Raw genomic sequence first — 22283 nt, forward strand, 5'->3', positions numbered from 1 at the left:
AACACAAGGAAGACAGAAATGGTATATATCAGATACATATCAAACTTCTACAGATGAAACTAGAGTATCTAAAATAAAAGATACACTGGACAGCTGGCATTAATAGCAGACCGAAAACCACAGAAGAAAAGATCTATAACCCTAAAAAATACATAGTATTTAGTATAGTAATAATGCAAAATGAAAGATGGTGGGGGGCGGGGGGGACCAACGCACTGCTGGTGGGGAGAGGAGGGTGAAGAGCAGAGCCTCATGGCTGAGATGACAGCAAGCAATTCAACCACTCTAACCTATGTAAGATGAGTGCCCAGGAGAGGAGAAACAGAAAAATGATTTGAGGGACAGAAGCACACAGCATGTTTTCAAATATTCCTTGGCATATTTAAATTAAAATGGGCTATAAAAATATTTTAAAAATATGAAAACATATCATTTATATAAATGTGAAAATTATCAGAACAATAATTGTTGTGGTAATACACAACAAAAAAAAAAAACAGATTTTAAGTTTTAAAAGACTTGGATTTTAAAATTTAAAACTTCAAAAGAGTTCGGAAGTCTAAGCTCCATATCTTAATACTTATATGACTTGGGCAAATCACAACCCATCTGATTCTTGCAGTGTTTCTGCCTATAAAATAAGGTTGGTATCTGTCCTATCCACTACATACCATTATCAAGAGCTCAAAATGAGATTACAAGCATTCCATAAACTAAATGTTAGACCACAATTTAACTCAGAGTAATTCCGTTTTTCAAAAGCAAGTGTATTTGGTGAGTCCTCTGACATTTATACCTAGTTCCACATCTCCCCTATTGTGAGCGAAGTAAGAAAAGTTTTTCAGAACACATTATTTTTTAAGAAACAAAACTCTCAAGTCACCTTTTCTAAATGCCAAAAAATCATACTATTTATTAGTTAACCCATATAGTGAGTGCTCAGTAAATATTTCACAAATAAGTAAAAGTATAAAACAATCTACACTGGTTCCCTTCTTTTAACCTTAGGGGCAGATAAACCAAAAGAGAAGCCGGGGAAAACAATTTCAGGAAGATTCCCCAGATGAAAGTCCTACACCAAAATGACTAAATTTCTCCTATCCCCTTGCTTTTAACTCTTGATATTAAGATGATGGACTTCCCTGATGGCTCAGATGGTAAAGAATCTGCCTGCAATGCAGGAGACCTGGTTTGATCCCTGGGTTGGGAAGATCCCCTGGAGAAGGGAATGGCTACCCACTCCAGTATTCTGGCCTGGAGAATCCCATGGACTGAGGAGCCTGGCAGCCCAAAGTCCATGGGGTCACAAAGAGCCAGACACCACTGACTAACACAATACTTTAAGATGATACAAAAAGAAACAATGAATACTGCCACAGAAGCAGCTACTATTTACTCAAAATCTGAACAAGGATTAACAACTGATTGAACCATATGAAGCTGCTTTTTATAAACATGATTGGTTCAGTTCAGTCACTCAGTCATGTCCGACCCTTTGCAACCCCATGAATCGCAGCACACCAGGCCTCCCTGTCCATCACCAACTCCCGGAGTTCACTCAAACTCATGTCCATCAAGTCGGTGATGCCATCCAGCCATCTCATCCTCTGTCGTCCCCTTCTCCTCCTGCCCCCAATCCCTCCCAGCATCAGGGTCTTTTCCAGTGAGTCAGTTCTTTGCATCAGGTGGCCAAAGTATTGGAGCTTCAGCATCAGTCCTTCCAATGAATATTCAGGACTGATTTCCTTTAGGACAGATGGTTTGATCTCAAACATTAGTAATTCTTATGGTTAAATCTGCTAGTAAAAACAAGCCAGAAAACAACGCTTAAAGGAGAGCTGGTAGTGGGGAGGGACAGTGGGCTGGTGCAAAGGGAAAGATAAGGAGCAACAGTCTAGGGCTGAAACTACTCAAATCACTGAATGTAAAATCTTTGCCAACAAACAATATTTACATGAAAAGCCTGTAAACTCAACAGCTGTAACTTGGTACTCTCTGGAAGCCATGAACTACTCGGCAGAGGAGGGGTAGCAAACAGTAGGATGTCACAGAGGGAGCTAGTGTGAAGCAGAGCTGGAGAACGGAGAAGCAACCTGAGACCAAATTTATTTCCTAAAGAGGAAGGAACCATACCCATCTCCTGACTTCTGCTTTCACTGCTAATTTCTTCTGCATCAGATGATATTTCCAAGTTGAAAACCAATAGACAATCCTATAAATTCTTGAAACTTCTTATAATGATTTAAGAAAGAAAACCAGCAATTCTACACACTAAACGTTTTTATCTATACACACGTCAGTCACGTCTTAATCTAGCAAATAAATTTTAAAAAGAGATTGTGGAATTCTAGCTATTTTGAAACTATTCACAACTAACTCTACTACCTAATAACATCAGAAAGAAGGCTTACATACTGAAAATACCTTGTGTTGTTTTTAATGTATGAGTAACTTATGTATTTATACTTTAATATAGACTGTTTCACAGGCCAGCGAATGTTCCCAACTTAGCAATTTATAAATCCTTCCATTTTACTTTCCCTCTGAAAAGTTGCCAACTTGCAGGAAAATTTATGCAATTTTTATATTTATCTTGTTTTACAAAGGGCAAAAAGATAAGGATCAATTCCTTCTGTTTCTCAGCTGATAAAACAGCTATTTAGTCATTCCAATCTACAGAGAGAGGATGTTTTAAGCAGTACCGTCTTAGGAATAGAATGTTTTTTTCCCCCTCACATCTGAGAACAGAGATTGCCTTTGTCTTGATAGGCAGTATATCCCAAATTTTGGCATTATTTAGGCCTAGAAAATGAAAGAACACTTGGTAGAACTGAATTCCTTCACTCAAGGAATTCACTCCTTTACCTCCACAACCTCAAATTGTATACATTTTAAATACCTGGTAAAGGCTCCATAAAAGTTTTTGACCTTACTGCTCTTCAACTACAGCCTTTGTAAAGAAGTCCTGGATGGATTATATAAAAGGTACAGCACATTACAGTTCACATTTCTCCTAAGACAGTGAACATACAGCCATATCTTGAAGGGTGTCATCTGCAACAACAAAGGATCACTGATGAGCAAGTACAATCTGATGAATATTTAAATTTTTTTTCATTCTCATCATAACCCTGTGGAAGTAGGTTTTATACCTCAACTTTACACATAAGAAAAGTGAAGGCTGAAGAGAAATCTGTCCAAGGTCACACTAGGTATTAAGTGAGCGAGGATTTGAATCCAGACTGTAGTTCCAGAACCCACTCTTTTCCCACTCATTCCACAGCTTCTGCTATGAAGAGCGTCACATGTTGAAAGGACCCTGAAAGATTATTTCATGTGCAGTAGGTCTGCTCAGCAGACGGCCATTAGTTAACAAACGGCGGACTCTATGCCTGATTAAAACTCTCCATTACGTCCCCTTTTCCCTTCTCAAAGTTTTTATTCACTTCGTATTGTTCATCACATTGCAGAGCTGATTTGGCTGGCGTAGGAACTGTGGAAGTTCTGTGCGTGACTTTCTAAGCTAAATTACAAACGAAACCTTTCTAGACATCAGAGCATTTTCTTTAAATATGATTTTTTCTTTTTCTTTTTTTTTTGTAATTCTGCATTTAAATTGATTTATAACATATGTACATTCTCCTGGTTAATTTCTCTCACGTATTTTACTTCACTGTTTATCTTATGATTTAAAGTATGCATCACATATGTTTTTTATTTATTTTTAAAGGAACACAAAAATGTTTTAAAGAATTTGTTCTATTTCACAAGGATATAGATCCAGTACCCATTTTCACTATGACTCTCCCTACATAGAGTTATAATGTTATTCAATCCTCCAACAGGAGAATTTATAGGTTACTGTAAGCACCATGCAGTTGATCTAATTTTCTAACTTTAGTAAAATTATTAAAGCTGAGTGAAAATAAATGCCTGGTTCTCTTAATTCATTGTTTTTAGATTCTAGTCCACACTTCTTGTTCTCTACACTCTATTTTAATGCAGATACAAGGGTAAGTACTGGCACAGTTCTGAGGACCATCACTTGAGATTCTTTTTAAGTTTTAAATATATCTAACTCAACCAAATAAAGATGAGTCACTTACTGACTTTCAGTTTTATGAGTTTAGCTCCTCTCAATCTGAAGGAGCTATTGTACCCCTGACAACTCATAAATTCAGCATGAGGGAGATGACATCCATCCATTAACCAGATCAGCAGGCATTTTAAGGTGGCTAAATTAAGAATTTCATGATACGAACAACAATTTAAGAATGAGAGCACTGACGGGCTTTATACGGATTCTCCCAACCACTTTCTCTACCATATGCTCATAGAATTTAATTTATTCTTCTCTTATGGTACTTACTACTTTATAACTTGCATTATGGTCTTAATAAAGATATCTTTTACTTCGTCCAGACTGGTGCTGCCCAATAGGAATATAATGGAGCCACATATATTATGTCTTCTAGTAGTCACATTGAAAATTAAAAAGTAAAACTGGCTTTAATGTTTTTAACTTAATATATCCAGAGTATTATCATGTGAACACATAATCAATATAAAAAGAGATGAGACTCCCCTGGTGGTCCAGTGGTCAGGACTCCACGTTTTCACTGCTGAGGGCCAGGGTTTGATCCTGGGTGTGGATTCCCCAAGGCGTGCAGCATGTCCCCCGACAAAAACTGAAACAGTTTATTTTCCTACGTGTGCAAAGTCTTCAAAATCAAATGTGTATTTTACACTTACAGCACATCTCAACTCAGACTACTCCTACTGCAACTGCTCAGTAGCCACATGATTACCATGCTGACTGCCACAGGGATGGGGAGGGGTGTGAGCCATTTTACAGTTGGAGAAGACTTGCTTTCAGATCTTAATTCCACTGTTTACTGGCCCCGAGGCAACGCCCTCATTTAAAAAATAGTAATCATTAAAATAATACTAATGACACATTTTTCATAAAATTAAATGAGATACATAACACCTAGAAAACATCCGGTACCTCAGAATAAGGCAAACAAAAATCCCTCGATAAATGCTACTATTATCACACATTTGTAACCTTTAGCACAGTGAGTTGCACATAGTACGCATTCAATAAATGTTTGCTGAAGGAAGAGAAATTACTTTGCACGACATTATACAAGTCATCTTAATGGCTTCTCTTTAAAATACATTTCTCATATAAGCAGGAGAAGTTTTCTGGGGGGATCGTTGCTGATGAAATTTGTTTTGAACACATTAGAAGAAAAGTACAAAGAGAATGAACCATCTCATCTCTTGGACTGTTCTTTATTTTCTTCCAAAGAACAATGAATTATTAAGCACCTATTTGCGGGAAAGCATTCTTATCAAGAGACTTCTTAAAAAGTTCATTGCCTAAGTGACAGTGCTATTTTACAAGTAACTCAATTATCTGCAGGAATATTTTTATCTCAGGTTGGGATAAAAACACACCCCATTTCTGGGCTTTACTTGAAGAACAATGGTGCAAGCAAGACCCTTTATAATCTGAACTCAAGAAATTCTCAAACTCTCTACTTGAGTCAGTACAGTCCTTTAATTTCTCAAGCATCTTTCCTTTTCACTTGTGCTTATGACCTCCTTGCTTGTGTTTTATAGTGCTACAGATGACAGAATCACAGAGTACCAAAGCCGAAAGGATCTTAGGTGATAACCCAGTCTTCCAAAGCATGTACCATAGGTGGTAAACAAGATGATTTCTAGTGGTATGTGTTGATATTGCCTACTTCAATGGTCACATATTTTGTTTAATGTAAAAAAAGAAAAATATAACTAGCACATCAAATTCAAACTCATGTAGGGAGTTCCCCGGTGATCTAGTGATTAGAATTTGGCGCTTTCACTATCATGGCCCAAGTTCCCACTGGTTGGGGAACTGAGATCCTGCAAGCCATGTGGTGGGACCAAAAATAAAATAAAATTGGAAGGAAAAAAAAAAGGAACTCATGTATATGTTCACTTACAACAGGGTTAAACTGTCCCTCAGTTCAGCTCAGTCCAGTCGCTCAGTCATGTCCGACTCTTTGAGACCCCATGGACTGCAGCACGCCAGGCTTCCCTGTTCATCACCAACTTCCAGAGTTTGCTCAAACTCATGTCCATCAAGTCAGTGATGCCATCCAACCATCTCATCCTCTCCTCTTGCCCTGTCCATCACTACTTAACTGTCCCTACTTAAGGGTAAAAAAAAGTGGTGGTATGATTTTTAAGCCAAGAGTAGCAGAGCTGGGCTCCATCCAAGTCTAAATCCTAGTTCTGTGCTCTTTTCATTGCTCTAAAGGATTCACTGCCCGTGTCACATGCAGTAATGAACACTCTCTTATACAACTGTTTCCTGATCACAATCCCATTTATCAAACCAACTGTAAGCAATGCTGGTATCTTAAAATACTAGTGCTCTTCCCCTATGGTAAGTGCATAACAGATCAATAACACCTTGATTATGTGGTTAGACTGCTTCCAACCACTGAGAGTCAGCACAGGAGGCAATTCCATGTTGGCCCAAACAAAATCATAATATATCCTAAAGTCAAACAATGTTTGGATTAATTGCTGTTTGCATTATTCATTTCACTATTTTCACCCATGAATGAACAAAATGGTACACACATAAATTCTACAAACTATAAAATACATACAGACAGAATACAAAGAAAACAACTAATACAGAACAAATAAAAGGGGTCTTGAAAACTGTTAATTGTACACGTGAGGAAACTGAGACTCAGTGGTAAAATGACTGGCTCTCCCTGGCGGCTCAGTGGTAAAGAATTCGCCTGCCAATGCAGGAGATACGGGTTCAATCCCTGGGTCAGCAAGATCCTCTGGAGAAGAGAAAGGCAACCCACCCCAGTATTCTTGCCTGGGAAATCCCACGGACAAAGGAGCCTGGTAGGCTACAGTCTATAGGGGTTGCAGAGTCGGACACGACTGCTGAGCACACACACACTTCCAAGCCCAGTCCAAGCTTGGAAAACTCTAGTGCAGTCCTCTTATCTTCTCTTTTCCCATCCGATGGCTGGATGCAGTAATCATCCAGAACCTAGAGGGACCTGGGATGAAGGAGAAGGGGCCTGGTGCATGAGTCACTAAGAAAGAGCATAAAGTGTTGCTGCATGAATGGGACGGAGAAAGAGTCCTACAATTAGTTAACAGCAGTGCCAGTTCTAGTCCTAATTTACTCTTCGTGGTGTTCCATTGATTCAATACAAATAGTAGGGGAATGCATCTAAATTCTTCCATTATACTTGTACAAAGTGTGCTTAAGGTAACATGGAATCTGCAAATCTTCTCATGAAGCAGAAGCTCTTGTAATGGACTCAGATTAATAATTAAATTAGCTTTGTCTAATGATGTTGGTCTGTCTACCTGAGAAATCTATACAATACTCCAATGCTAAGATGCTACTGTTACCCAACTGTTCTTGGTAGTGAGGAAAAGAGAATTCTAATTCCAGGCTACTCTTCTCACTTTGTGTCCATTTATGAACCCCTGGCATTCTCAACAGCCATATACTAATTTTCCTAGCTGCAATCATCCATGGTGGATTAGAAAGAGTACAATCTTTGAAGTCAGAGAGAACTTTCTGAATACAAGCCTTACCACTTAGGTCAGGATAGAACACTGGACAAGTTACTTCATCTCTCTGAGTCTGCTTCTCAACTAAGATAATAAGATAACACTATTCACCTCACAGGATAAATACTACAGATACTGTGGCCTACTATCTTAGGATAAAGTTAAGAGAAAGACTACGAATAGAAAAAGAAACTGTTCACCTATGAGTCAAAGCAGGTTTACAGTTTGTAATGTAATTCCTCTTCAATATATATTACAGTCCATCTTAAATGAATATTTACAAAGCATTCACTCTGTGTATAGAAAGTGGTAAAAAATGTATAACCTGAAACTGATATATCAAAATAAGGTACCAAGAAATTCAGAAGAAATATTCATAATGCTTTTATTTTGGCTGAGCTGTGCAGCAGAGTTCTCAAGCCAAGAATCAAACCTATGCCCCTGCATTAACAGTAGGGAGTCTTAACCACTGGACAGCCAGGGAAGTCGCCATAATGCTTCTAAATACTAAAAAATAACAATCAGGTTCTGGTTTTATCTTGTTCTAAGTCCTTATCAGAGACTTACACTGAAGTATTCATAAATGAAATGACATAGTGTCTGGGGCTTGCTTTAAAACTTGGTTGCCATTCTCCCAACCCCTGTGATTAAAAACAAAGTGGGGACAGTTTAAGCTGGGTGATGCGTACAGGGAAGGAAGTCGTCAAACTATTCTTGCTACTTCTGTACATGTATTAGAAAGTTTTTGTTTCTTTTTTAAAAAATCTAACAACAACAAAAACTAAGAAAAACTATGCACATCATTAATAAACTTCTAAAGAATCAAAATCTCCATGTGAAACTTCTGTCATTTCAGCCAAAAACATATAAAGTATTTTAAAATTACTCAACATAAAGCATGTCTTTTTTTTATCAAACACTAAACCAGACAACAGTACCTTCTCTTCCTTTGGTATTACTTTTCCTCTAACTGCCAGAACAGCCCAGGGTGTATTTTTCCTTTTACTTATACTAGAAAGTATATGTATGTGAACTAGTTATATGTTCTTGTAACAAGAACTACTGCTAACTACATACAGAGACACACACGTAACCAGGACTACTATTCCATCATTACTGCTAATATACCCACTATGTAATGGCAGGCCCACTGGGTATACTTGACCTTTTAAAAGGCATGACTCATCTGAGAGGGTTAAAAAAAAGAAAGAAAAATTCCTCACAACATGTATCTTCAAAATAGTAACCAAAAAAAACCAGAAAATTTGTGAACTAATCTTAGTCTATATGCTGTTTAACTTATAGGTTACACACAAAATTTTAATTTGCTGGCATACCACACATTAGACAAACTGTAAGTATCCATTGAAATTATTTAAAGGTAACTATAAACACCTTCAAATAGATTCTGTAAGCGCATTAATGCATAACTTTGAACACTAAAGGGAACCTTAAAATATCTGAACTTAAGACTTAACCTAACACCATATACCCATGCTGCTTCAAAATAAAAATATGGTTTACTACCCTACCATATAAAGAGTCATATGCTTTGCATTTTCGAAATACTAACAGCAAGAACACAGAGAACAATCTTCCCCCAAATAAGTATCCAAAGCAATAAAGAAGCACAAATGTCTACGTTCCTATCAAACAGTCCTACATACCAAAAAGCACATACAAAACACGTTCCATACTTTCATTTCAAACGTGACTAGTTTACTTTCTTATGTGCGTTCACACGCATAAATTAGATCTAACTAATTCTCTAAGTGGAGTAAAATTTCTTTTTGCTGTCTTTAAAGGGAAAAAAAAGTTTAAAACTAGTTGCATCTCTTAAAGAATATACATAGTTGTTTGTGGTACTCTTCTTTTAATTTTTATGTATATAAAATAGGAGAAAAATTAAACTAGAAATTTGGAAAAGCCCCTGCCCTCCAAAAGCCCCCTCCTTCAATTTACATGACATCTTTTCTTCCATAAAACAGACTTCATTAGTTTACGTCACCTTCAATCAGTCAACACTATTTACTGAATCTAGGCACTGAATTAGGTACTCTGGAAAGCTACAAAGGAAATACAGGACCTAGTAACTACCTTCAAAGAGTTTAAATAACATCCCCATAAAGGAAGGAAAATGTAGTTACCGAAACAATAACCCTGCTGAGAGTCTTACACTCAAAGGTGGAACTACAGGAACTACACTTTCAGGCCAGGTTTTTTACAGTATGTAATGCAAGAAATACAGTATCTAACTAAACAGACTCAAAAAGTGGTCAAATCTGTTATTTATGGATTATACACGCTGCTACAAACTTCTACAAGTATGACAGAGGAAGACTGCTCCTGTGAGTGACAGAATCCACATGTCCCTAATACATGTCAAGAAAGATGTACTTCTAGAAAGGGCCACTTTCCCTAATAACATCCTGTTTCTGCCACATACTCACCAAATGTTTGGTCTTCAACATTACCATCCTAGTTTGAGAGAACAGCATGTATTTTACATCCTCAATGGCCAAACAGAAAATTTCAAGAAGCTTGACACAGTTAAGAATCTGAGCTCTATTGACTAGAGGAGTAGGTGAAGAATAAAGAACAAGGGATTCTTTTTCTAATTTTCAAATTGTAGATGAGCCATCTAAAGCCCCACATTTCTGGTGGCTCTAGAAATTTCCTTTCTCTTTGTCCCCTGAGCATGCATATCTTTTCCTCCTGTAAATTACTCTGTATGGACTACCAGAGCAAATATCACAGTGGGATGGGGGGGTGGGGAGGGGAGGGAACTGCCAAGACTAACCTTTTTCTACAAACCAATGGTCTTCCTGTGACCATGAAGATCTTAGGCAATTCTGATAACAATTTCCCAAATAAAACTGTATCAAGCAGTGGTTTCATTCTACTCGTCAACTTATGGGCCTTTTATATGCTTAAACGTTGAGGGGGAAAAAAAAAGTGCCCCTACGAGATCTGCTCCCCAACTTTGATAACTGTCAACAATGCACTTAACGTCTGCAGCATTAAACCTAGAGAAGAATTCTGTGTTACTAAATTGAATGGCATCAAAGAACATCAAAGCAAGACGGCATTAAGAGATACAGTCAGACAGGCAAAAAGATCAGAAAAGCAAAGACCTCACAGCCCAGCTTCAAACGTTGCCTCAACTTTTCAAGCTTTGGGACTCTAAATCACTCGGAGTAACAGCTTACACTTGGGATTCATTACAAATTGACCAAAAGACGTGAAGAAAAAAAAGAAAAGCATATATTAGTTTCAGCAGCTGGTAAATAACAGGAATTTCTGAATTACAGAAAAATAGGGTATAAACAGTAAATCTGGCTGCAGACTACAATACACATCAGAACAGAACCCGAGCTGTCTAAACAAACATTATCTACTGCCAATAAACAGCAGGGCATTCTTTACCAGCTGAAGTACGCCAACCATTTTTCACGTTTTAAAGAGCTGCTACAAATTACCCACATCGAAAAGGGTGGCAAAATCCTACACAGATCTTCACCGAGGAGCCACCGCGCTTAGAGCGTCACACAAAAGACCGGAGCAAACATAGACCCGCTCTGGGCCTCGGCCGACGGCCGCCGGGAGCCGGGGTGGGCGTCCCAGACCCCCGCCCGGGAGCGAGTGAGGGCTGGGGGTGAGGTCCCCTCCCCGGAGCGCGCCGGGGAGCGGGCGGCCGCGCAGAGGAAGCGAGAGGCGCTGCCGCGGCGTCAGCGGCTGCCCAGGCCGCCCGGCGTCCGCGGCGGCCAGGCCTGCGCGCCCGGCGCCCGGCGCCTCACCTCTCGCACGTCTTGTAGGCACTCCAGCACCGCCAGGTTGTTGCTCCAGGTGTGTTTGGGACACACGCGGCTCACGTCCTCCCGGCAGGACTCTTCCTCCGCCAGCTTCCAGCCCCCGCCAGCCCCGCCGGGCCCTGCTCCGCCCCGCCGGACCGGAGACCCGCCCGCGGGGAACGGCGGCTGCTGCTGCTGCTGAGGCGGCTGCTGCTGCTGAGGCGGCGGCTGCTGCTGCTGCAACTGAGATGACTGAGGCAGCAGGAGCTGACCCGGCAGCACGCCGCCTCCCGGCTGCGCCCCGAGGGGAAGAAGGTTGCTCCCCGGGCCCGGGCCCTGGCCGTGGCCGCCCAGGCCCTGGATTTTCTGCTCGCCGGCCGCCGCGAGCAGCAGCAGCGGCAGCGCCGCCGCCAAGCGGAACATCCTCAGTACACGTCCACACGCCGCCATCTTGAGTCCGCGGCGAGCTCGACGTGCCCGCCGGCACCGCGTATTTAAATGAGGGGGCGGGGCGGGGCGGGGCGGGGCCCCTCCGAACCCCTCCCACCGCTGGGCGCCCAGCGCGAGCCGCCGCGCTCAGAGGGCCCGCGACAGGGACCTCGGCCGGCGGGAGGGGACGCTGGGCGTCCCTGGCGCTCCTTCAGATCCCTGGGGAGGGCCGCTTTGTCTAATTTCCTTGGTTGTCCGTCGCCGAAAAATTGAAAAAAAAAAAAGGATTGTGATTGCCACAACCAAGATGGCCGGTAGAGTGTGTCACCCGTTCTACGACTTGAAAGAAAAAACTTTATGTGTAGAGGTGAGCCTTACACGAATACGGTGTATTCCGGTATCTAACAACCTCTTCTGGCACTTCTCCCTGCTTCCTTCCATCTGCCTCAGAAGCTTCTCTTACCCAGAGAAGAAGGCAGCGCTGAATCAGGGATAGGAGCACTGGTTCCAGAAGAAAGAGCCCGTTATTCTAGCTCTTGGCAGACTAGACAAATCTTCTAAGTTCTCTGAGCCTCCTCGTCTGAGAAGGCAGAGGAGGAACTCTAATGTAAAGTATAATTGTGAAGATAAGAAATAAAGTGCCTGGCCCACAATATGGGATTCAAAAAGTTATAGCCAATATTATGAATAAACCAGGAAACTCTTTGTGTCTGAGCCAGATTTTAAGCCAGAATTTAAACCCACATTTGAAGGAGGAAATAGGAAAACATGCTGAGGTCTCAGGTTAAGTTTGTGCCTCAGTAATTGGCCTGTTGTCCTGCATGCAGCATCTTTAGCAGCACTATAGGTGGGAATGGCTGTTTCACTTCTCACTAGTCTCCCTCCTTCTCCACAGGAGAGATGATACCTTCCCAAAGCATCTTCACATCTATTGTGTCATTTCAGCCATGCATCAGGCCTGAGTTGGGTTCTCACGCAACTGAAGAACAGCAGAGATGGTAACAGTTCTGCACAGCAGGGTTAAATATCCTGCCCAGGATGAACTTTGCCAGCCTGGAACCAGAACCCCTGGCCTCTCACTTGGTGCGGTGCACTTTTATCCCATCCTGCCGATACATCGTCGTGGGGAATGAGGGCAGCTTGGGACATGTGATCCCCACTGGTCATCCATGTTCACAAATGCAGCTTCTGCTGTCCTGACCCACAGATGGGCAGTGAAGACCAGACAAGACATAACTAGAACCTGAGAAATTGGGTGGGGGTTCATGGACTCCATAAGGAACCACTGAAACTGAGAATATTCTGGGGGTACCAACTGCCCACTATGGCTGACACAGGCCTCTATTTTTAGAAATGAGGGCATGTCCCCGACATTTCTACCAAAACTTCCTCAAGCTACTGCCATAATGTGGTCCTAAGTGTTAGTCACTCAGTTGTGTCCAACTCTTTGCGATCCCATAGACTGTAGCCCACCAAACTCCTCTCCGTGAAATTCTCCAGGCAAGAATATAGGAGTGGGTTGCCATTCCCTTCTCCAGGGGATCTTCCTGACCCAGGGATTGAACCCAGGTGTTCTGCATCACAGACAGATTCTTTACCATCTGAGCTATGAGGGAAGCCCCAGGTGGTCCTAAGGCTATGGCCAACTTTGAACATTGACTAAGATAGTCCAGGGTAGACGAGATAAATGTCCATGTTCCTTAACAGATAAGTGGCATAGGTAACTCTCAGGCAGGCTAGAGACCTGAAGTTCTTGAAAAGCCACTAAGGGTCATGACTTTTTTGGGGGGGTTGGGGGTGGGGAGGGAGGCATGCCATGCCATTTGTGGTATCTTAGTTCCCCAACCAGGGATTGAACCTGGGCCCTCAGCAGAGAAAGCGCTGAGTCCTAACCACTGCATAAGGGTCATTGTTGTTCAATGATGGGTCTGCGTGTCCTCAAACAAATGAGAGTTTATTTTAAGCCAGTTTAAGAAACCGACCATCTGCTAAGAGAAGCCAGCAGTTCCCTGTCTCACAGCCTGCACTGAGGAAACCCTGCACCCGGCCACAGATTTCCTCTGGAGATAGGGAGGAGTATATGTGCCTATCTTGAAATCACAGTGACCAAGAAGCAAAATCAGGGAACCTGGCCAGCTCAGGCTGTGTTAGGCAAGTCAGACTTTACAAAAGGCACAGACCACAAGCCAATGGGAAGAGGGTTGACCTAACCTGGATCTCCCGGACTCTGTTTCAGTAAAAACAGACTATCTCTACCACAAGCTAGGAATTTATTTTACCCTGTACTGTACTCCTTGTTTCTTGATCCTCACTTCCATAACTCATTCAATAGATATGTGTTGAGAATTTAATTAATATGCCACACACTGCTCAAGAACTGGTGTATATTAGAGATAATAAGACAGTGAACAAAGATCAAGACAATTTCAGATACTATAAGTGTTTTGACAAAAATAAAACATATGGGATGATGGGGGGAGGAGCTTTTATATAAAGGCAACTAATGATCATTGAGCTATAAGTGAATTGGCATAAATTTATTTTTTAAAAAAAGGAGGGCAGAATCTAAAGATGTCTTAGTCTGTTTAGGCTTCTATAACAAAACAGCACACGCTGTTTTATAAACAAATAGAAGGGTGGTTTATAAACAATGAAAATATTTCTCATAGTTCTGGGGGCTAGAAATCTAAGATAAGGGCAGCAGCATGGTCAGGTTCTGGAAAAGGCCCTCTTCTAGATTGCCAACTGTCAACTTCTGTGTCCTCACGTGGTGGAAGGGACTGGGAGCTGGGTGGGTCTCTTTTATAAGAACACTAATCTCATTCATGAGGGTTCTACTCTTATGATCTAAGCACCTCCATCCCTAATACCATCACAGTGGGCATTAGGATTTTAACATATGAATTTAGGGGGGACAAAAACATTTAAACCATAACAAGAGTTCTAAAAGCAAAGGTTAATGACAAGTTCAAGACAGGGGAATAAGCATTCAAAATGAAGGCCTATGTGGCTGCATTCAAATGAGGAAAGAGGGGACTAGAAGAAGGATCATATAGGGCCAGATCATATAGGCCCCGCAGGCCCTACATATACATGAAAATGGGGAGGATTCTGATCACAAATATGAGTACAAATACAAATATGTATTTACAGTGAAATAAAACCATAAAAACTAGATAAAATATATAAAGTATCTTTTGAAGGGTTAGCAAGTAACTAATGTAGTGAGGAAATGAGGGAACTACAATCTTTGAGAGAAGGAAAGTACGTAGTGGAACTCCAGCCCAGATTTCTTTTTCTGAGTGGACTGTCCAAATTGTGGCTCAGAAGAACTGAGCCTATGAAGACAGCAGTAATCTTATTGGACTGAAAATTACACAGTGGCTAGGACTTAAGGGTCAAAATATCGGAGAGAAGGAAACCAAAGAGAAAGAGCCCAAACTTTGTGAACAAAGTTCTCTTGAGTGGCTGACTCCTAAGCTGTACATGCACATAGTCAGACTCCAACAAGCCCAGAAGAAAACGGTACCTGAGACAGCAGTAAATTGAGAGAGACTTCAGCACCATGATCCCTGGCACAGTAGTAAAGAATCAGCTTGCCAGTGCAGGAGCTGCAAGAGATGTGGGTTCAATCCGTGGGTGGGGAAGATACCCTGGAGAAAGAAACGGCAACCCACTCCAGGATTCTTGCCTGGGAAATCAGAGGAGTCTGGCAGGCTAGTCCATGGGGTCACAAAGAGTCAGACATAACTGAGCACACAGCACAAGCGCACAGAGTGCTGGGGAAAGAGAAGCTAGAGCTTGGACCCTACCATTGTGTAGGCGTCGTGGTAAACACCCTTAGCTATTTTTTTTTTTTTTTTTACTGGGGTGGGTTTCCATTTCCTTCTCCAGGGGATCTTCCTGACCCAGGGATCAAACCCACGTCTCCTGCATTGCAGGCAGACACTCTACTGTCTGAGCCACCAGGGCATCACCCTTAGCTTTTAACTGAGGCCTCAGAAGGTTTACACCCTAGAAACAAAGGCCATGCTGCAGCAGAAAGGACAACACCCCAGGGTAAGAACTTGCTCTAGAAGAAAAGGCAAAACTACAACACGACACCTCTAAAAAAGCTTAAAACATGCCGCAGTGGGGCCAAGGTGACCCTCCAGTGCCCCGACTATAAGAAGAAAACTTAACCTCTTTGGAGAAAGATTAATACCATCCAGAGCGTCTATAATGTTTAATCTGCGTGATCCGACAATGAATCAAAAATCATGAGGCATGCTAAAAAGAAAACAAAGCTGAACTAAATAACCAAAAACAAAAAGCAAAAACATGGTTCAGATATTGGACTCATCAGATGGGGACTTTAGAAGAACTGTGACTAGCATGTTATAGAAGATAAAAGATAAAATGGGTGAAAACAGAAAATTTCAGTAAAAAATTGGATTTTATACAAATGGACATTCTAGAACTGAATTAAAATTCATTAGATAACATTTACAGCAGACTGTATTGGGTTGCTTTAACAGAACACCAGAGGGAATTCCCTGGCTGTCTAGTGGTTAGGACTCCATGCTTCCATTGCTCGGAGCACAGGTTCAATCCCTAGTCATGGAAATAAGATCCTGCAAGCCGTGCTGTGCAGCCAAAAAAAAAAAAAAAACACCACACTCACAAAAACAAAACAACAAAACCCAAAACAGAATAGCATAGACTGGGTATTTTGTAAACAATAAAAATTGTTTTCTTACAGTTCTAAAGGCTGGGAAGGTCAAGATCAAGGTGCTGGCAGATTCAGTGTCCACTGAGAGCCCACGTCCTGGTGTGCAGACAGCATTCTTCGTGCTGGACCTTAATTGGTAAATGGGAGCCAGGGAACTCTCTGTGTATCTGTTATAAAGGCACTAATCCCATTCATGAGGCATCCATCCTCATGACCTATTCGCCTTCCAAAATCCACCCGCCATCAAATACCATGACACTGGGGGTTAAGATTTCAACATATGAATATGCTGGTGGATACAGATATTCAGTCTATATCACTGGGTATATAAGAAAGCATTCCTCAGTGATCAGTGCAAACAAATAGAGGAAAACAATAGAATGGGAAAGACTAGATCTCTTCAAGAAAATAAGAGATACCAAGGGAACATTTCATGCAAACATGGGCTTAATAAAGGACAGAAATGGTATGGACCTAACAGAAGCAGAAGATATTAAGAGGTGGCAAGAATACACAGAACAACTGAACAAAAAAGATCTTCACAACCCAGATAACCATGATGGTGTGATCCCTCACCTAGAGCCAGACATCCTGGAATGTGAAGTCAAGTGAGCCTTAGGAAGCATCACTATGAACAAAGCTAGCGGAGGTGATGGAATTCCAGTTGAGCTATTTCAAATCCTAAAAGATGATGCTGTGAAAGTGCTGCACTCAATATGCCATCAAATTTGGAAGACTCAGCAGTGGCCACAGAACTGGAAAAGGTCAGTTTTCATTCCAAGCCCAAAGAAAAGAAATGTCAAAGAATGCTCAAACTACCGCACATTTGCACTCATCCCACACACTAGCAAAGTAATGCTCAAAATTCTCCAAGCCAGGCTTCAACAATACGTGAACTGTGAACTTCCAGATGTTCAAGCTGGTTTTAGAAACGACAGAGGAACCAGAGATCAAGTTGCTAACGTCCACTGGGTCATCAAAAAAGCAAGAGAGTTCCAGAAAAACATCAATTTCTGCTTTATTGACTATGCCAAAACCTTTGACTGTGTGGGTCACAAGAAACTGTGGAAAAATTCTGAAAGAGATGGGAATACCAGACCACCTGACCTGCCTCTTGAGAAACCTGTATGCAGGTCAGGAAGCAACAGTTAGAACTGGACATGGAACAACAGACTGGTTCCAAATAGGAAAAGGAGTACGTCAAGGCTGTATATTGTCACCCTGCTTATTTAACTTATATACAGAGTCCATCATGAGAAACACTGGGCTGGATGAAGCACAAGCTGGAATCAAGATTGCTGGGAGAAATATCAATAACCTTAGATATGCAGATGGAACCACCCTTATGGCAGAAAGTGAAGAGGAACTAAAGAGCCTCTTGATGAAAGTGAAAGAGGAGAGTGAAAAAGTTGGCTTAAAGCTTAACATTCAGAAAACTAAGATCATGGCATCAGGTCCCATCACTTCATGGCAAATAGATGGGGAAACAGTGGAAACAGTGTCAGACTTTATTTTGGGGGGCTCTAAAATCACTGCCGGAGAAGGCAATGGCAACCTACTCCAGTACTCTTGCCTGGGAAATCCCATGGATGTAGGAGCCTGGTAGGCTGCAGTCCATGGGGTCGCAAAGAGTCAGACACAACTGAGAGACTTCACTTTCACTTTCCACTTTCATGCACTGGAGAAGGGAATGGCAACCCACTCCAGTGTTCTTGCCTGGAGAATCCCAGGGACAGGAACCTGGGGAACTGCCATCTATGGGGTCACACAGAGTTGGACACTACTGACATGACTTAGCAGCAAAATCACTGCAGATGGTGACTGCAGCCATGAAATTAAAAGATGCTTACTCCTTGGAAGGAAAGTTATGACCAACCTAGATTGCATATTAAAAAGCAGAGACATTACTTTGCCAACAAAGGTCTGTCTGGTCAAGGCTATGGTTTTTCCAGTGGTCATGTATGGATGTGAGAATTGGATTATAAAAAAGGTTGAGTGCTGAAGAATTGATGCTTTTGAACTGTGGTGCTGGAGAAGACTTTTGAGAGTTCCTTGGACTGCAAGGAGATCCAACCAGTCCATCCTAAAGGAAATCAGTCCTGAATATTCATTGGAAGGACTGATGCTGAAGCTGAAACTCCAATACTTTGGCCACCTGATGCAAAGAGCTGACTCATTTGAAAAGACCCTGATGCTGGGAAAGACTGAAAGCGGGAGGAGAAGGGGACGACAGAGGATGAGATAGTTGGATGGCATCATGACTCAATGGACATGATTTGGATAAACTCCAGAAGTTGGTGATGGACAGGGAGGCCTGACGTGCTGCGGTTCATGGGGTCACAGAGAGTCGGACATGACTGAGCGACTGAACTGAACTGAACTGAATGGCAGAAGACAGAATTACTGAATGGAAAAAATCAGTAGAAAGTATCCAAAAGAAAGCACAGAAAGAAAAAATATTTTTTATAGAAGAACAGACAGTAAGATGTGCAGGACACAGTCAAAAGGTCTAACATACATATAATGAGATTAGAGTCGCAAAAGGAGAGGAGAAAGAGAAAGGTGCAACTCAATGTTTGAAGAGACAGTGCTTTGAATTTCCACAAACTGATGAAAGAGATCAACCTACAGATTAGGGAAGTTCTGTGAACCCCAATCAAATAAATACAAAGAATACCTCCTCTAGCATGTCATTATAAAACTGCTGACAATCAAAGAGAAAAAAATCTTGAAAGCAGACAAAGATGCATTATCTTCAAAGGAGCAATGACACATATCTGATTTTTTCAGTAAGAAACTGTGGAAGCCAGAAAACAGTAGAATGACATAATTTAAATACCAAAAGAAAAAAAAAATGTTGCTAACCTAGAATTCTTTGGCATTGGAATGAAAACCTGATATTTTCCAGTCCTGTGGCCACTGCGGAGTTTTCCAAATTTGCTGGCATATTGAGTGCAGCACTTTCACAGCATCGTCTTTTAGGATTTGAAATAGCTTAGCTAAAATTCCATAGCATCCACTAGCTTTGTTCATAGTGATGCTTCATAAGGCCCACTCAGCATGTCTGGCTATAGGTGAGTAATCACATCATCATGGTTATGTGGGTCATTAAGATCTTTTTTGTACAGTTCTTCTGTGTATTCTTGCCACCTCTTAATATCTTTTGCTTCTGTTAGGTTCATATTGTTTCTGTCCTTTATTGAGCCTATCTTTGCATCAAATGTTCCCTTGAGATCTCTAATTTTCTTGAAAATATCTCTAGTCTTTCCCATTGTTTTCCTCCATTTCTTCGCATTGATCACTGAAGAAGGCTTTCTTGGAAACTCTGCATTCAGATGGATATCTTTCCTTTTCTCCTTCGCTTTTCGCTTCTTCTCTTTTCTCAGCTATTTGTAAGACCTCTCAGACAATCATTTTGCCTTTTTGTACTTCTTCTTCTTGGGAATGCTTTTGTTCACCGCCTCCTGTACAATGTTATGAACCTCCTGTCCATAGTTCTTCAGGCATTCTATCAACAGATCTAATCCCTTGAATCTATTTGTCCGTTGAATCTCTTTGCCACAGGACTGGAAAAGGACAGTTTTCATTCTAATCCCAAAGAAAGGCAATGCCAAAGAATGCTCAAACTACCGCACAATTGCACTCATCTCACACACTAGCAACGTAATGCTCAAAGTTCTCAAAGCTAGCCTTCAACAGTAAGTGAATCGAGAACTTCCAGATGTTCAAGCTGGATTTAGAAAAGGCAGAGGAACCAGAGATCAAATTGTCAACATCCACTGGATCATTGAAAAAGCAAGAGAGTTCCAGAAAAATATCTACTTCAGCTTTATTGACTACGCCAAACACTTTGACTTGTGGATCATAATAAACTGTGGAAAATTCTTAAAGAGATGGGAATACCAGATGACCTTACCTGCCTCCTGAGAAACCTGTATGCAGGTTAAGAAGTAACAGTTAGAACTGGATGTGTAACAATGGACTGGTTCCAAATTGAGAAAGGAATACATCAAGGCTGTATATTGTCACCTTGCTTATTAAACTTATAAGCAGAATACATCATGCAAAATGCCAGACTGGATGAATCACAAGCTAGAATCAAGACTGCAGGGAGAAATATCAATAACCTCATATATGCAGATGATACCACCCTTATGGCAAAAAGTGAAGATGAACTAAAGAGCCTCTTGATGAAAGTGAAAGAGCAGATTGAAAAAGCTGGCTTAAAACAACATTCAAAAAACTAAGATCATGGCATCAAGTCCCATCACTTCATGGCAAAAAGATGGGAAAACAATGGAAATAGTGACAGACTATTTTCTTGGGCTCCAAAATTACTGCAGATGGTGACTGCAGCCATGAAATTAAAAGATGCTTGCTCCTTGGAAGAAAAGCTATGACCAACCTAGACAGTGTATTAAAAAACAGAGACATTACTTTGCTGACAAAGGTCCATCTAGTCAAAGCTATGGTTTTTTCAGTAGCCATAGAGTTGGACCATAAAGAAAGGTGAGCACTGAAGAATTGATGCTTTTGAACTGTGGTGCTGGAAAAGACTCTTGAAAGTCCCTCGGACTGCAAAGAGATCCAACCAGTCCATCCTAAAGGAAATCAGTCCTGAATATTTATTGGAAGGACTGATGCTGAAGCTGAAACTCCTATACTTTGGCCACCTGATGCAAAGAACTGACTCATTGGAAAAGACCCTGATGCTGGGAAAGATTGAAGGCAGGAGAAGGGGACAACAGAGGATGAGATGGTTGCATGGCATCACCAACACAACGGACATGGGTTTAGGTGGACTCCGGGAGTTGGTGATGGACAGGGAGGTCTGGCGTGCTGCAGTCCATGGGGTTGCAAAGAGTCAGACATGACTGGGCGATTGAACTGAACCTAGAATTCTACACCCAGGGAAATTGTACTTCAAAACTGAAGTAAATTAGGGACTTCCCTGGTGGTCCGGTGCTTAAGACTCCACACTTCCACTGCAGGGGGCACTAGTTTGATCCTTGATTTGGGAACTTAGATCCCCCATGCCTCACAGTATGGCCAAAAAAAATGTAATGAAGCACTGATATACACTACAATGTGGGTGAGCCTTGAAAATGCAATACTCAGTGAAAGAAACCAGAGACAAAAAGGCCACCAATTATAGAATTGCATTCTTCTGAAATATCCAGAATTGGCAAATCCATAGCAACATAAGTAGATTAATGGTTTCCAGCACATGGGAGGGGAGAACTGAGAAGTATGGGATTTCTTTTGGGAATAATGGAAATATTCTGGAATCAGATAATTGCAATGAATCAGATAATCAGAACCATAACATTGTGATTATATTAAAACCCACTGAATTGTGCCTTTAACATTGTTAAAATATTTGAGCTTATGTTATGTGAATTTTACTCAATAAAAGTTTTTTTTAAATGCAATTCAGTTCAGTTCAGTTGCTCAGTCATGTCCAACTCTTTGTGACCCCATGGACTGCAGCACACCAGGTCTCCCTGTCCATCACCAACTCCTGGAGCTTACTCAAACTCATGTCCATCGAGTTGGTGATGTCATCCAATCATCCTCTGTCGTCTCCTTCTCTGGCCTTCAATTTTCCCCAGCATCAGGGTCTTTTCAAATGAGTCAGTTCTTCACATCAGGTGGCCAAAGTATTGGAGCTTCAGCTTTAGCATCAGTCCTTCCAATGAATATTCAGGACTGATTTCCTTTAGGTTGGATCTCCTTGCAGTCCA

General features: G+C 41.4%; 1 protein-coding gene across 1 annotated transcript in view; it reads right to left on the bottom strand.

The window, feature by feature from the left end:
- Positions 1-11870, bottom strand: part of GLG1 (golgi glycoprotein 1) — a 122602-nt gene extending 110732 nt beyond the window's left edge. Inside the window, exon 1 of the mRNA XM_043898045.1 lies at positions 11406-11870. Coding sequence (XP_043753980.1) covers positions 11406-11849 — 444 coding nt within the window. The 5' untranslated portion in view covers positions 11850-11870. The remainder of the gene's footprint in view (positions 1-11405) is intronic.
- Positions 11871-22283: the final 10413 nt, after the last annotated feature.

Source organism: Cervus elaphus, chromosome 4 (genome assembly GCF_910594005.1).
Source record: "Cervus elaphus chromosome 4, mCerEla1.1, whole genome shotgun sequence".
NCBI classification, from domain to species: Eukaryota; Metazoa; Chordata; class Mammalia; order Artiodactyla; family Cervidae; genus Cervus; species Cervus elaphus.